The sequence below is a fragment of the Penicillium canariense genome, assembly GCF_028826845.1.
Source record: "Penicillium canariense strain IBT 26290 chromosome Unknown utg000007l_segment0_segment0, whole genome shotgun sequence".
In the NCBI taxonomy this organism is placed as follows: Eukaryota; Fungi; Ascomycota; class Eurotiomycetes; order Eurotiales; family Aspergillaceae; genus Penicillium; species Penicillium canariense.
In genome coordinates, this window is record NW_026622734.1 from 2,268,018 (window position 1) to 2,283,698 (window position 15,681).

The 15,681-nt window shown below is 50.5% G+C and overlaps 6 protein-coding genes across 6 annotated transcripts; 4 read left to right on the forward strand and 2 right to left on the reverse strand.

The window, feature by feature from the left end:
* Positions 1–498: 498 nt before the first annotated feature.
* Positions 499–2,245, forward strand: N7482_009847 (glycosyl hydrolase family 79 C-terminal domain-containing protein; the record flags this gene model as incomplete). The annotated part of the gene is made up of 4 exons (XM_056691971.1): positions 499–673; positions 731–830; positions 887–1,399; positions 1,450–2,245. 4 exons carry the CDS (start codon positions 499–501, stop codon positions 2,243–2,245), a joined length of 1,584 nt encoding a protein of 527 aa, XP_056539677.1.
* Positions 2,246–4,058: 1,813 nt separating this feature from the next.
* Positions 4,059–4,530, reverse strand: N7482_009848 (uncharacterized protein; the record flags this gene model as incomplete). Its single annotated transcript, XM_056691972.1, has 2 exons — positions 4,059–4,337; positions 4,381–4,530. The coding sequence occupies 2 exons, from the start codon at positions 4,528–4,530 to the stop codon at positions 4,059–4,061; spliced, it is 429 nt and encodes a 142-aa protein (XP_056539678.1).
* A 1,138-nt stretch (positions 4,531–5,668) lies between these two features.
* On the forward strand, positions 5,669–7,286 carry N7482_009849 (DUF2841 domain-containing protein; the record flags this gene model as incomplete). Its single annotated transcript, XM_056691973.1, has 5 exons — positions 5,669–5,755; positions 5,825–6,011; positions 6,077–6,541; positions 6,595–6,780; positions 6,841–7,286. The coding sequence occupies 5 exons, from the start codon at positions 5,669–5,671 to the stop codon at positions 7,284–7,286; spliced, it is 1,371 nt and encodes a 456-aa protein (XP_056539679.1).
* Positions 7,287–9,199: 1,913 nt separating this feature from the next.
* On the reverse strand, positions 9,200–11,130 carry N7482_009850 (SGNH hydrolase; the record flags this gene model as incomplete). Its single annotated transcript, XM_056691974.1, has 2 exons — positions 9,200–10,696; positions 10,750–11,130. The coding sequence occupies 2 exons, from the start codon at positions 11,128–11,130 to the stop codon at positions 9,200–9,202; spliced, it is 1,878 nt and encodes a 625-aa protein (XP_056539680.1).
* A 580-nt stretch (positions 11,131–11,710) lies between these two features.
* Positions 11,711–12,709, forward strand: N7482_009851 (uncharacterized protein; the record flags this gene model as incomplete). Its single annotated transcript, XM_056691975.1, has 1 exon — positions 11,711–12,709. The coding sequence occupies one exon, from the start codon at positions 11,711–11,713 to the stop codon at positions 12,707–12,709; it is 999 nt and encodes a 332-aa protein (XP_056539681.1).
* An 812-nt stretch (positions 12,710–13,521) lies between these two features.
* Positions 13,522–15,143, forward strand: N7482_009852 (chitinase; the record flags this gene model as incomplete). Its single annotated transcript, XM_056691976.1, has 8 exons — positions 13,522–13,538; positions 13,588–13,604; positions 13,661–13,780; positions 13,833–14,154; positions 14,208–14,334; positions 14,383–14,614; positions 14,682–14,943; positions 15,002–15,143. The coding sequence occupies 8 exons, from the start codon at positions 13,522–13,524 to the stop codon at positions 15,141–15,143; spliced, it is 1,239 nt and encodes a 412-aa protein (XP_056539682.1).
* Positions 15,144–15,681: the final 538 nt, after the last annotated feature.

The window sequence follows — 15,681 nt, forward strand, 5'->3', positions numbered from 1 at the left end:
AATTGAAATTTTCTTATTTTGTGCCCATGATTCCATTGTTAGTTATGCACCCTCTCGCTGTTGCTAGGTTCGCTCTGCGTGAGAATGGTTGTATCTTTTTGTTAATAGCCGATTCCTGTCGAAAACAATGTAAACGTGTCTCCACAATCGCCTCCCCACAACCCCAGATGTAACCCCCGCATGGCTATGTCGGCGAACCCCGCACAAAAAGGACCTAGTGGGCTAAATCTCGCTCCAATGAACAGCGTGACTGCTGAAATATCCCGCTTTTGCTTGCACCTCCTGTCGTTGTAGCCGGCTTTTGGAAAGCTTCGCGAGTCCAAGCTCAATAACCTAAAAAGTGGCGTCGGCTATATGGGGCTATAAAAAAGGGACTAGGGGCGACGAAGCCCAAGTTAGAGCCATCAGAGATTCACATAGTATTAATCCAGCACCTACACCTCCGCTTTGAGATACCGCGGGGCAGGTATCGGTGCTATCGAGTATTGCTGAACTACTATGTTTGTTTCGTTGCTTTTACGTGCTGCCGTTGTGGCGGCCGCGCCGTCAATTGTTGAGCGCGGCAGCTCTGCAATCACCGTGAGCAAGCATATGCCACAGGATGCTGCCTCTAGCATTCTTGCTCCGTTTGTCTCCTTTTCGATCGAATTTTCGTCCTTCCCCGACTTTGCAGGTACCCTATTGAAAAAGAACGAAATTAAAGCACGAGGTTGGAATTGACCTCTCGCAGGAAACAAATCCAGGCCAAACAAATTTTCCAACCAGTTGCTTGACAACCTGGCCGATCTTCAAGGCGTGAAGCCATATATCCGAGTGGGCGGAAATACCCAGTCAGTAGCATGGACCATGGACTGAGCAGAGGGATGTCGGACTAATGTTTACAAAGGGATTTCGCTCTATATGATCCGAATCTCAAGACACAAATCAATGGCACAGTGGTTCTGTCCGAATCCGCCGACTACCCATCCATTATATCTATCGGCCCATCCTTTTTCGAGGCGTACGAGACGTGGCCAGGTACCAAGTTCAGCCATGGTTTCAATCTTGGGAAGAACACGACGGAGGCCATGGACACACTCATCGCCACAGTCCCACTGGCCTGTAAGGCCCTCAGTAATGGACGGCTTGCCCACTGGGAATTGGGCAATGAACCTGATCTTTTTAAGGGTAAGGTTCGTCCCAGTACTTGGTTGGAAAGTGACTATGTCGGTGAATGGCTGTCGAAGTCGCGGATCATAAAACGCCAATTGTCCCAAGCCTGCCCTGGCATGGTGACTAAGGGGGCATACAAGTATCTTGCCCCGTCGTTTGCGGGTACTGGCAATAAGTTGGATCCTGTGAAAACCTGGGAGGTGGGCCTTGATACGGACCATGACATTGGGATGAACTCGATGCACAAGTGAGTGATGACAGACCTAGAATGTGCTTACTCGCTCTGACAGTGGCTAGCTATATGGGCGGTGCAGACTCTCCTGGTGTCACCCTCGCTCATACTCTGATGAACCACACGGCGGTTGTCCAGAGTGTTGCACACCATGTGGGTGTAATGAAAGATTTGCAGGAAAAGGGGTTGACCAAGGACGTCCCATATATTCTGGGTGAAATGAACTCGCTCTATCACCAGGGCAAGCCAGGACTATCGAACTCGTTTGGTGCTGCTCTCTGGGGCGTAGACTTCAACCTCTACTGCGCCTCCCAGAACATTCGGCGCACGCACATGCATCAGGGAACCGACTATCGCTATGCATCATGGCAACCGGTACAAACCACCAAGACCACTATCGGTACCAAGCCACCGTACTACGGCAACGCGATGGTTGCGGCTATGCTTCGCGGTAGGGAACCGGACGCCGTCCAGATCGTCAACCTCCCAACGGGGCCAGAAACCGACGCTGCGTATGCCGCATATGTCTCCGGCAAGCTGGCCCGTCTTGCCGTGATCAACATGCAGGAGTACAATTACACAAGCGATGCCGGTTCGGCCTCCCGGCCATCCGCGACCTACCAGTTCCATTTGCCCGAGGTTTCCGCGAAGTCCCTATCGGTGCAGCGGCTCCTGGCAAATGGGACCGATGCTATCACCGGTATCACCTGGGATGGCTGGTCATACAACTACGAATTGCAGGGCGGCGCCCCCGTTCGCTTGACGAATGTGACGGCTGGCCAGAGCGTGCAAGTGGATTCCGAGGGTTGGGTGGCATTGGAGCTGCCCCATTCGAGTGCTGCGATCTTGAACATCTCCTGATCTCTCGGCGTGGAGTGAAGGATTCGGCTCCCTCCTTTTTTAGGCTAGAGCCAGACGGATGGGATAACCCTGCCAATCGGGGAATCCTCTTGCGCAAAAGCTTGGTGAGGAGATTCGTGGGTCATTGGATCCGGTGCGTTTGCGAACAGGTTTCAGCCTGTGTATAGGAGACGATCTCCCGTCTGAGGCGGGTCGCCAAATCCCGAGATAGACCGAGATAGACCGAGATAGAACGCCCGCTGTCACAACACATTGTGGAGGGGCTGTGGCGAGAAGGGATCAGCTCCTACCATATTCAAAAATCCAGTGTTTATTCTGATGGCCTACCACGTGTCTTCGCCATAGGATGCTCCTCGGGAGCTTGCTGGCCGACTCTAGAACGAACTGCATCGCCGGTCAGTCTCCGCGATCAATTCCAAATCCCGATCTGGATGCCGCCGCGTCGTTGCAACTCAGCAGAACTGCGACCTGCCAGCGTCACCGCTATACACGCGGCCAACCTCCATGGTACGGAACTCCTCCGTAGGTATTGAAGTCGATATACGGCAAGCCTGCAGTGGATCCCGCCCGGAGACCCTGTCTGGTATTGCGGTTTAGGGTCGTTTGGCTGCCCTTCGAGCCAGCTACGGCGGTGGCGGTGCTGATCGGATTGTCATGCAAGCCACCACGCAGTTCCTGGTAGGATTCGTTCTCTGTACTCGGCTGGGAATGGCAATCCACTGGAGTATCAATGGAGCCTGGGTGCATGAGCCATGCCGTACTTTGCTGCTGCTCCACACTGACAGCGGGATTTGCACAGCCAAGGGCTGAAGCCGGCCGCACTGATGCTGCAAAAGGGACCAGCGGTCGGGCCCGCGTAGCCTTTTGGATAGTTGCACAAGCGAAGTCACTGGGGTGTATGTATCGCCGGCCCCGCCGGCGCGCAAGGGGTGCAGGCCCCCGCGCCCTCCACGCCACTTGCGTTGACCGACACAAAGTACGACTGCTTTGCGCAGAGTCGTTCGCTGCCTTTGACTTGGCAGGAAAGAGTTTTGTGTTGCCTTTCCGTTCGTAAAGCATCTACAAGCAATACTCCAGTGGGGATTCTCGCACAACAGCGGCCCGCCCCCCCAGCACGCCCAATGGTTCCACTCGGATGAATTCTCCTCGAGCGTGTGGGGCCAATCCGATTGGCCATGGATTCTGGATAAAGAAGTAAATTAATGAATGTCGGGGAAGTACCAGCATCCTACCGCAGAGACGAAGGTGCCACTACTGTAAAGCAGACCTTCGGTGGTACCAGTTGCAACTCTACGCCATTACCGACTGCGCAATTGCACGGCCCTGTTCAAAGTGGGGACTCCCCGTATTTCTGTAGCTTGCGATAACGAGCGCTTCCGTACTCGTACTCCGTGATTTACAGGTCCCTCAAGACTTGATTGTCGATCCGGGCTGAGGAAACTGTCTTTCATGGGTCGAGGACGATAGTTTCCTTATTCTACTAACTCACATGGTCGGGACGTTGAGTAATCGGGCTTCGAGTTGGTCATGCTATCTCACACTCGTCGGCCCAGCGGAAAAGAAGATGCGCGTGCTCCTGAAAGATTCTGAGACTGTACACCATGAGTTCATGTCTGGCGATATATGTCAACGGGCACAAAGAAAAACAAAAGAGGGCCAGGCATCTTCTCTCGTGGGTAGCGGGGGTCGAGACCTTCCCTCGAACCTTCCCCCAGACCGAAAGGTCTAGAGCCAAACAGAGGAACCGCGTGTAGCCGTGCGCAGCCTGTCTATTCGGCGGCCCGAGCCCAGCGGCCCATGGGTTTGAATAAGCTCAAGATTCGATGGTCATTTCCAAGGCTCTATTTGAGGCACCCTGGGCTACCCATTGGCCACACTCCCATCCCCAGCCGTTTGGAGTTTGGAGTTTGGACCCTGTGGATCCGTTGGGCCTTTCGGGGCCTGAAAAGCGGAGAAAGCTGCTCGTTCGCCAGCTCGTCCGTTTGGAGGTATTCGATGCGCGCACAGACAATCGTAACTTGACCCGGACCATAATCCCACCACTGAGCGGAGCGTGCGGAGCTTCTTGGGCTTCACACACGACTGCGATTGCCTGTGGGAAGGAGGATACGCAAGCCTCCGGAGCCAGGACGTACCGGCTTGGCATCCTGGGCGCTGTCAGGCTGCCCAAAACCCGAAGAGGATAATTCTGATCCTCCAGCTGACGCGAATCGATCGATGTTTTGGTAACATACTGTCCGCGATGGTTTCCCCTGGCTTGGAGCCGATGCGTTCAGATGCGCCATGGCCTGCCGCCCTGCCGGAATGGTCCAGCCGAGGCTGCGGCCAGGTTCCAGTGATCGGCGATCCTGCTTTATGATTCAAGGGGCAATGGTTTCCCTGCAGTCGTCATAGGGTAATCGGTCGATTTGGCATCGTGAGCTGCTTGAGTCCAACCAGTATGTCCCCTGAACAAGCGACCAACGGATCAACGGACCAACCGACCAACCGACCGGCGGCAGACGCTTCCACGGGGTGGCTTTGCTTCGTGTATCTGTAGAGCCTCGTACAACCCCAAGTCCCGCCTCTCTATGAATGGCGGGCGTATTTGGCCATCGCAGGCGCTCCAGGGTTGATGCCCGTCAAAAGGTCCTCGGTGGCTAGTGGCTTGTCCAAGCGCAAGATCGCCCGGGGTCCCTGCTGAGGTGGGACGATCTCCGATAGAGCCCGAGGCCTCGAACCATGGATACCGACGATTTAGCCGCGGCGAATGAACGGCAGGATCCCACCCCAGCCCTACCTCTAGCTTCGTTGATGCGTCGTGGCTGGATCCGCGGTCTGCCGAGGGAGGGGGGAAACGGGACAGGAGACAAAGAGGTCTATGTGCACTGGCGATCCGATCGCAGGCCCACCAGTATGGGAAAACACACGGGGCAGGCGGTTTGTTGCCACCGGGTCAGCCCCCCGCCGATATTCTGCTTTGTCCTTGCATTAGCATGTCACCTTTGCGCGTCAGGGAACGTCGTGTGGAGAACTGCCAATCCTCGGGCCTCCGCGGAGGCTGTACTTTGGTAGATGTTGAGACACTAGACTCGACTCGAATCGACTCGAATCGACGGGATTTTCCTTGACGCAATCGCCTGGTCTCGCCTCGGTATAACTACTTCGCGGCGCTTCCCCTTCCCTGCCAATGGCCCCGGAAACTATATCCGTGGGCTGCAGTCCTAGATTTGTTCCCCCCCCATCCAGACCTTTTGTGTTTGTCCCAGAAAATCATATACCCCTGAAGTGCCCCGCGTAGTCGATTCAAATCAAGCATCTCTCCCCAAATACCTCGTCCGGGTTGCGCAGCCTTCACCCTGGCACGTCAGGCTTAATTCGATCGAAGTATACAGGCAGTCCATCTTGTGGACCAAGATCATTCTCTCTGTCTTGATCTATGCCATGGACCTGAACCGGCCGCATCTGGGGGTTGGCGACGCCCTCGAGCGAAGACACTCTGACCCTGCCGTGCCAAAATCAAATCAGATGGTATTTTGACCGATCTATCAGTTGTATAGCAAAGACAATGGATACTAACATGCGATCCGTCGGAGAAAGGCTCTAGGAATGGATTTCCCACATCCGCACTACGCCATGATCTACCTTGACCACAATGGGGAGCTCCAGGTGAAAGCGTCCGCGTCAATTGCTGGCTGTGGCGGCGCGATCTTCACGCCGGAGGTGGCGGACCACTTTGTGAAGCTGGCAGCTCCTGCCCCTGTGGCAAACATGCAATTTCAGCCTAGTAAGCCGATGGTCCTCACTCCAATACCATAGAGCACGTATTGACCGTCGTTCTGCCTTGTTTAGGCCCCAGCCAGGTCACAGCTCTTCAGCCGTACGGCGTTCAACCAAGCACGGCAATGGTCCATGCTGGCCAGGCGGGACCCACCGAGTTAATACCGTGTCAGTTTTTGGACCACAATAAGAGGCGACGACGCGATACGAAGAGAACGATCACCGCCCAATCGAGACCAAAGTCAACTTCCCCCTCGCCCACCCCGCGGCCGGGCCGAACGATACTTCGCGTTGGCAATCGCGATCTTCTGCGGCGATATTATGAGAAAGCGTTTGAAGACTTCCAGCAATTGAATTGTCGCGCTATTGCGAAGTCATACATCAAGCTGGTCGAGCCGAGGAAGCAGGTCCATTATCCGTACAATGGACGCAAAGTCATCGCGGGTGTATCGCAACGTGTGGATCCTGAACAAACCAAACCCGGGTGGTGGCCGGTTGGTGTTTTGCACCGAGAGCCCGACCACCTTCTCAAACGCGGTAAGCGGAACAGGACTTATTATTTCCATCGAACCAAGGCTTATGATCTCAAGATCGTCTGCGACTACTTGTGCATATTCTCTGTGAGCTGAAGAACAGCCACGGTGTCACTGCAGACAAGCTGCGTGACGCCGGCCAGGATGTACGCCGCCAGATTACGCCCGCAAACCGACTCCAAGTCCTCGACGAAATCTATTTTGTACGGCAGATGGAAGAACGATACCTGGATGGAAAAATCGGTAGGTGGAGACTATCCCCTCGAGTGTAGCATTCCGCACCTCATCTCTAACTGGCAATAGACGCAAATGCTCTCCTTCAGGTGACCCAGACTCACCTTCCAGAGGCCATTTGCCAAGATGATGAGCTCTCCTCCAGCATCCACACCGCCCCAATTACGGCTTTCGATGAAGATCTGGATGGGCCAGAGGAGGGAGATGAACACCATCTACCTACCGACGAAAGTGCGCCGTCAATCTACCCAGCCTCCCAGGGGATGCCGATGCCCTTGTCGCCTACCACCAGCGATTCAAGTGGCCCACGCAGCCCGACCTTCGGCGCTTATCCCATCCACATGTCCCCGAATATGCTGCCCCAGGAATCTCCCTCCGCTGCCAAACACATCCCCGCAGAGCCGAATTATCTGCCAGGCTACTACGGGCAGCAATTTATGCCCACTGAAAAGACGGCCCCGGCCTACTGGCCCGGGGTGCCGCATATGTCCCATGTGACCCAATTTGGATACTGAAAAACAAGAAAAAGGAACGCAGGGCGAGTTACGTGTGCTTCCTTTTTTGGCTTTCCGCGTACATGTTGTAGGAATTCTGGGAAGGTAACGAGTCATGAATACGATTAAGAGCGGGATACTGGGAAGGCTGTTTCGAAATATATTTTCAGTCTGGAGTTCTTTTTTTGGATTTTACTTTTAGTATGATTTACTCTCAATTGTAATATTGTTGACGGTAAAACTGCTGTCTAATGGTGTTCCTGGGAGCGCAAATTTGGAAATCACGTATTCTCACGTTGCTGTAGTCGTCTGACTCTCGAATTTCCAGTTTGTCGACTCAGCCGATCTTTAAACTTGTGTGAGAGATCAGATATCTTATCATCTCTACCAAGTTCAATGGCTAATCTTGAACTCTTTCCTTCACAATCCAGACTCCATTCCGCGGTCCATTCAATGTACCCTAACAGAACTTACCTCATTGCCTTCGATTCTCTACATTCGGGGCTGGCTCGATCCCGGGACCATCCAACACTGCCACCATCGGGCAAAAATTCTCGCGTACTCTGCCGTGGACCTCGACTGCATCGACACGCCGTGCTATGCAAAGTGGAGACAACCATCCGAGTATAACTCCGAACAAAAAGTCCGCCATATAGTCTATATTCTACTAGCATTCCTCTTACTCTAGCCGATCCACTACGAGATTGAAGGCTTTTCAATTAGCCACAGCAAAGAGTCGAGGAGCTGCGCTAATAAAATATATTCTCACTACTAGTTGCGTTGGCTAGGTATGGAGCCAAAACTTGTGCCGATCTTCTTATATTTCACTTCGTAGTGCGATAGGCGTAACGGGACAATAGGGCCTAGAAAGAAATAGCCTAAGAATCACTTCTTTTTGGTTTTTCTTATATACAGTGTCAACTCCGATCTCACTAGGTATCTGCTACTTAACCTTACTTTCACCATAGTAAACGCTAGATCATCAAAAATTCTAGTAGCTAAGATTGAACCCCCCGCAAAGGTGGGTTTCAATTAGTTCCAAAAATCAGACTATCATTATAGCAGAGCAACCAAACATCCCCGGAGAAAGTTGCGAACCAAGTGGCTATAGCCTAGAGAACAACATACTATAAGAAGAGCACGAGTAATTGTTATGGTATCTACTTGCAGGTAGAGGGCCTGTCGATCAGGTAAGGAGGAACTAGTATAGTTAATTGAGAACAAAGTCTGATTCTTAAGAAATTAGGAAGAGATAGGAGGATATATGGCTCTTTTATACTAGAGTCTGAGCAAGCCAGAGGATGCGTAGGAAGACAGGAAGTTCAGATGAATATCTTCAATCTCTTCAAAGGCTTCGAGCTTTGGCCCAATCATCGGGCCTATCATATCTGGATACTCTGTTTAGTATGGCTGGAGGTGGGCCATCCGGACCGACTTGATTCTTAGTGGCCTTACTTGGACAGCCCTTTTGTTTCTGCCATCTTGAACAGAGTCAATTCTTGCCTTCCAAGATAGGGGAGATGCTACTGTTTCTCCAAAGGCATTCTTTGCACTGGGAGGAAGCGATGAGGACGCTGAGACTTGTCAAAAATAGAACGAATCATTATTGTCGGGGCTTCTACCTTTTTAACCCTCTTGGTTTCAGCGTATCTTTATATATCCTCTAACATGCCCCAATGAGTCGAAATATTGCAAAAGCTTTTGGTACTTCAAAGAAGTCCACTGGAAATAGTAAAAATATTCTTTCAACTCTTCTGGAGGGAGATCTGATACGATTCTCACTAGGTAAGCTGCAAGCATTTTATACATTCGCATGTAGCTGTCCACCATACTACTCGTTGGCGACCTTGATTTATGAGGATGGCTTAACCTAGGCTTTGGATTATGGACACCTGACACATCTGCCCATTCTGTTATGCCAAACTTTGGACTATTTAGTGGCATCCATCATTTGAAGGACCACCGGCCCCTTTCTGGACTTTGTTATTTGAGTAACATCTTGCCTCCGTTCCAACAGGAGAGTTGAACTTCGCCAGCCATTCGTATCCGTTAGAATCCGGCTCATCGAAATATTCAAACCACCAGCCCGTCAGCCCTTTCCCGAAACAATGGGTACTATTTGGCCGCAGTGACTTTTGACCATTATCCCACGTGGCCCAGCCCGCACCACGGATATTGTAACGCGTCCAAAACCCGTGAAAGACGCCTGTACATTGCGCTGACGGCTCTTTGGGCGCAGGAAAAGGCCTATTTGTTCGAACTGGCGCAATCTTATATGTATAAGCCCCGTTGATGTAGGTGCCGCCAAACTTCCAGTTCATTGGATTGTTGTCGTCATTCCCGTCGCAGCCATCTAAGATATGATTGACAGCTAGGTTGCAAGTTTGCTCGGTTAGATCCACTGCACCGGTATCTTTTGTAACAGTGAAAGTCACATGATCCGTTGTGTCCTTGTTGTAATCATCTGTGTACAGGGACCCGGTTTCTTGCTCGTTCAGACTCGATACGGCATCCTTGCAGAAGTCCGCAGTATGCATGTATAGCGAATACGCACTGGCATAGCTTTGGGATCCCGAGACCTGGTAGCATTTTAATTCATCAACAATATTGCAGGCTGGAGTAGTTGTATCCTCCAGCTCAGCCATAGCATTGGCAATGGCCCATGTGACGTAAGAGGCAATTGCTTCGTGGCCCAGATTTGTGGGATGAAAGATCTTTCCAATACCGTCAGGAAGCAGATTTGAAACAACTGACTTGGTGCAGGCACCGGCTGTTGGACCGTCTCTCTTCTCTAAAGAGTCAGCGATCGAGTCCAATAGCCGTGTGTAGCCAGCTTGCTCATGGGTCGGGTTAACAGAGGTAAGATTTGACGCGGATTCCATTTGAGCGAGCGGGTAAAATGCAAGGTCACGATAGACAACGCCGGGGTTGAAAACCTTGTATGTCGGTAGCTTGAAGAAGAGTGCGTTGTCATTACTTGAATCATCAGGATCAGGGGAGGAGCCCGGTTCGCAAAATCGGCCATTTGTTGCCTCGCCCCACGCACTCCAGTCTGCAAATACAATTGTCGAACTGGCGGTTTTTGCAGCATTGTCAACAGCCGACTTCAGCTTAGCATTTGTATTAGCTACCAAAGTGTTGAAGCTCGTTCGATGCGCCTTAGTCAAAAGCAGGCTTGTACCTCCTGCTTGTCCAGGGAAAACCCAATCCTCATTGTTGGTGCAATCGTCTGTCTGGTTATTGAAATAGGGCGCATATGACGCGAGAACAATCATCCCCCGAGAGTCCATTTTTGCGTCTAATGAGGTCAAGAGAGAAACAATGTTGTCCTCCAAAATGCTGTCGATGGCACTCTGAGCCGCAGTTATTGCCTTTTGGCAAGAAGACTCGCTCGTAACCGAGTTCAAGATGCAAGTAGTAATGATGCCCGTCTTTTTATTATCAGTTTCTTTGTCACTACCCAGATTTATTTGTCTCGACTCACCAAGCAAAGGTCATTCCCACCAGCTGTCATTACCGCCAGATCCAGTACCCCTGATAAAGCGTCAATTTGTGCCGCAATGTCTATTGAGGTAGCTCCTGAGCATGCAGAGTACTGGAATGACTCCACTGAGCTACCGAAAATCTGATTCATAATGGAAGGATAGGAGTAATCATATCGAGAACACGATTTGTCCGCTTTACGAGAGCTGTACACGTTGCCTGACCCAATGCCAGCAGTGAAGCTGTCTCCCACGGCAGCCCAATTCGCGATCCATGAAAAGTCTTCAGGGTCAATTGCAGGATTTCGAGGTGACAGAGAGCTTTTTTCTGGTCCTCTTGCAGCCGCAATGGCAAAAATGAAGAATACTGTGCTGAGCCACATGCTGAGCTCCAGGCACGCTTAGGCAAAGCTGACGAAGAAGGAGGGGGAGGGTAACAGTACCTGAAGAAGCAGAGGCTTTGACGAGAGATCAAACTAGTACACTAGAAACTAGAAATTTCCTCCTTTCCTATCTTGTCCACATCACGACCCTGCTGACCGCTATCGGAGTGCTCGCTCGGGTTGTCGATTTTGTCGCGCCGGTCTGCGATCCATTCCCGCGGCCCCCAACGGTGCTACCCTGCTTCCACGCTAATGCACGCCCAAAAATGCGAAGCCCGGTTGAACATGAAAGTGTCTCATCCTTTTGCTGTACTAATTTCACTGGATCAAAATGCACTAGAAAAGGGGCGGCACTAAGTCTAATGCCACGCGCGGACTCTGCCGCTCCATCCGATCCATGGAATGAAGGTCTCTGGCAATCGTCTGCAACAATTCGGATCTTTGCCTGGTCATTCGTGCCTTTCTAGATTTTTCAAAGCTTTTGTGAGTGTTATTCTACTTTGGTGGGTTCCCTGACACTATAACTCAGGGTTTTCGCTGACGCTTATTAGGATACTGAGACCCATCCGACACCACTAAAATGAAGTCCTTGCTCCAGCTCCTCATTGGAATCTGTCTTCTTCACTATGTTCTCAGTTGCCCTGATCCAGACTTCGATTATTCTTCGATCCAACAGAATGATGGTTCTGTTCAGAAACGCGGGTACACTCTCAAGGACAGAAGTTGGAACGTATGGCCTGATGCAAAAATAATTTACTGTTTCGATCCAACAGACGGTGGTCTGGCGAAGAGATATCTCAAACCTCTGATTCCCAAGGCATGGGACCTGTGGAAAGCTGCTGGCCTCAATAAACAGTTCAAAATGGAACAGGGCACAGATGACTACTGCACTGACGCGAACCGCGGGTCCTATCTCCTCGTCAAATATAATTCAGAGGGCGAACTCGTGACCACACCAGGCTACTCTGCATCTATGTCCACTACTATACTTGATCCCTCAGATGCGATCGGGAGTGGCAGCGGTGTGGCCAACATTGCTCACGAGCTTGGACATGCATGGGGATTGCTCCACGAACATCAACGCGTCGGATTGTGGACAAAGGACTACGGTGGTACCGGTGCAACAAATATGTTTACCTTCACGTGCGAGAACATGGCCGATTATGAGAAGATCGAAGCACAGCGGCTAGCGAAAGGTAAAGATATGAATCTCCCATGCCACTACGAGGCAGTCGCAAAAACCGCGCGGTTTATAGCCTACAACCTACTTCCAGATCAAGATGGTCTGGATAGGGGTCCGGCTGGCGAGGTTGATTGGGACTCGATTATGATTTACGGCTCTACTGCGGGTTCGAAGACGGTCAACGGACAAAGATTGAATACCCTCGTCAAAGCTAGTGACGGCTCTACATTCGGCTATAATCAGGTTCCAAGTGAGGGAGATATTCAAACTTTGAACTGGTTCTACACCAATGAGCTAGGGGATGCATCTAAAAACGTGCCTGTGCCATTTTGGAAGACTGGGAGCAAGTTCAGAGGGATTTTCAACCGAAAGAACCAAAACAATAACTGTTTATAGAGAACCATAGTAGTACTTCGAACAATAGCACGCTATCCACGGCACACAGGTCCCTGAAATAATATTTCCAGCATGAACTACTTCAACCTTGGAGAAGTTGCAAACCCGGTCTGAGAAGTAAAGCGACGGTAGCTCCGACGCCGTGACGCTTAGGCCTCGCATGTTAACTTGGTGCACTAATTTAGCATGTTCCGAACCCACTAACCCACTTTGGGAAACTGACCCGAAAATCATGAGTTCGTAGGATGGGCCTCAATAAGCCGCTAATCCAGCAGCCCCGTTCCTTCGTTTACTGGGGTCACCACCGTCGGATATGAACCGGGTTCCGTCGCGCCAACACCCAGCACCTGAGGCCACGCCACTTGAATATGTTTTCATTTGATTCCTTGCAATAACGAAGCATTTTCACCAACTGGACTGGGAACTTTGTCATAACCGCCTTGGGACTTGAATACTTCCCTCTCACCCAAAGAAGACTCTGGTCACCAATTGGCGTAATGAAGGCCTTCTATTTGGTGGTCGCTCTGTTAGGAGTATGCCAAGCAGAAACTGCTACTTTGAACGTTGAATCTACAGCCAACGATTATACTTGCAGCTCGACAAAGCCTTGCACTATCGGTTGTTGCTCCAAGACGTATGTAATCCAGTCATTATGCCTCTCGTACTATCTCTAATTCATTTCGTCCACAGTGGAGTTTGTGGCCTTGGTAGGCATGGCTCAGAACAAAGCTAAACACATTTCTAATGTGATATCTAGGGCCTGACTTCTGTGCAACAGATGCTTGCATCTCAAGCTGTGATTACAAAAGTGAATGCGATCCAGGATGGGGTATACAGTGGTCCAATGCCTCTACCTGCCCACTTAACGTTTGTTGTAGCGAGTTTGGATTTTGTGGTATGTACCCAGCAGCTTCGTAACTTGACTTTGCGCATGGCTTAATCACTCTGTAGGAACAACGTCCGAATTCTGTGGCTCTAACCAGGTATCCTCTCCTCAGTGCAGTGGTACCTCATCAGACGCTCGAACGATTGGCTACTATGAGGGATGGAACTTGGAGCATCAGTGTGACGGTATGACTCTCAGCTGAAAGATTATTTAAGCTTTATTAACGATGGGATATAGTGATGAAGCCGTCCGAGATTCCTCTCGGATTTTATACACATATTAATTTTGCTTTTGCCTATATTGATCCGGAATCATTTCAAATGGCACCCATGGCCTCTGATGTTGCTGCACTTTACCAAGACGTCACATCTCTCAAACAGCAACAGCCTGATCTAGAGGTTTGGATATCGGTAGGTGGGTGGTCATTCAATGATGCCGACCAACCTACAGCAACAACTTTCTCCGATCTGGCAGCGTCCGAGTCGGCCCAGAACGAATTTTTCGCTTCCCTCATCACATTTCTTCTAACCAATGGGTTTGACGGAGTTGATATTGATTGGTATTTTGGCTACATTGATCCCAAAAGGCTCAATTCAATACTGACCTTGTCAGGGAGTATCCCGCTGCAACCGACCGCAATGGAAAGGCTGCTGACTACCAAAACTACCCAAGTTTCCTTCGGAATCTGCGAAAGGCTCTGGATGGGACAGGGAACAAATTTGGTCTATCCATCACGATTGTGAGTAAATACAAGACTCCTAATCATTCAGCCGCTAATCTCTTGCAGCCTTCGTCATACTGGTACATGCAAAATTTTGATATTGTTACCGTCGAACCTATCATTGATTGGTTTAACGTCATGACTTACGACCTTCATGGTACTTGGGATGGCAATGATCCTTATATTGGCAAGGTTGCACTCGCCCACACCAATCTTACTGAGATTGAACAGAGCCTGGAGTTGTTATGGAGAAATAACATCGATCCCACGAGAGTTAACATGGGCCTCGGGTTCTACGGTAGAAGTATATTGACTCTTGAGATATCCTCCAATGTCATTGAGTATGAGCCGCTGACTTCTTTTAGGCTTTACAATGTCAGATCCAAACTGCCTATCGGCGGGATGCCCGTTCTCTACTGGCGGCAAAGCAGGCCCGTGTACCGCATCATCGGGCATTCTATCTGACGCTGAAATTCGTGATATCATTGCCGACGGGGCCACCGTCACTTTAGACGCCGCAGCGGCCATTAAAATTGTGACCTGGGACACAGACCAATGGGTTTCTTACGATGACGCAGAAACAATGAAAACGAAAATTGACTTCGCTAATCAGCATTGCTTGGGAGGGTTTGTGTCTCCGCATGTCTAGAGTGGCCAAAAATTTCACCAGCTGACGCATGTATAGAACAATGATCTGGGCTATCGACCAAGACAATACTAATGGCACTAGTATCGACCTTTTGGGGACAGACTTGAGTCGAGCTAAAAGTGTTATCTACCCTGCCGACGCCAACAATACCCTTGGCGAGGACTACGGATGGAGTTAGAAGGTGGCGAAGATAACAGATTCATTTACCACCTGGTGCATCCTTATGATCTAGGTCAAATGAGACATCGTCTATGCCACCCTTGGTGATTCGTCCGTGACCCGCTATGGACGCCTGCCCTATTGCTTAGTGAAGCTTGATGTGATAGAGCCGTTTGAGTGCAGGAACGATGTAACATTGTCAATCCGCTCTTACTTGAGTCTCCAGGCAAAGGTGAAATAGGGGGCTCTAGTACCGAGTTGCCAAGGGAGAGCTAAAATAGCTTGTCAGCTAGTGGAAACTAAAATATTGGCTACCCTAGCTCCTTCAGGATTTATTTATTGACACTCACCGACAAAAGACATTTAACGAACCAATAAATTTGCGACGTGGAACTATAAGTGGGACTTGAACCATTTTTTCTTGGGGGCTGGTCCCTTTGGGGCGTACTCAACCTCACAGAGGCAGGTCTGACAAGCCTTGCTTGTTTGATTTTGAGCCCCCTCACCATGCTATACCGCGCTAAAATATGTGATTCGGAGGTTAAAGGACCTTCCAA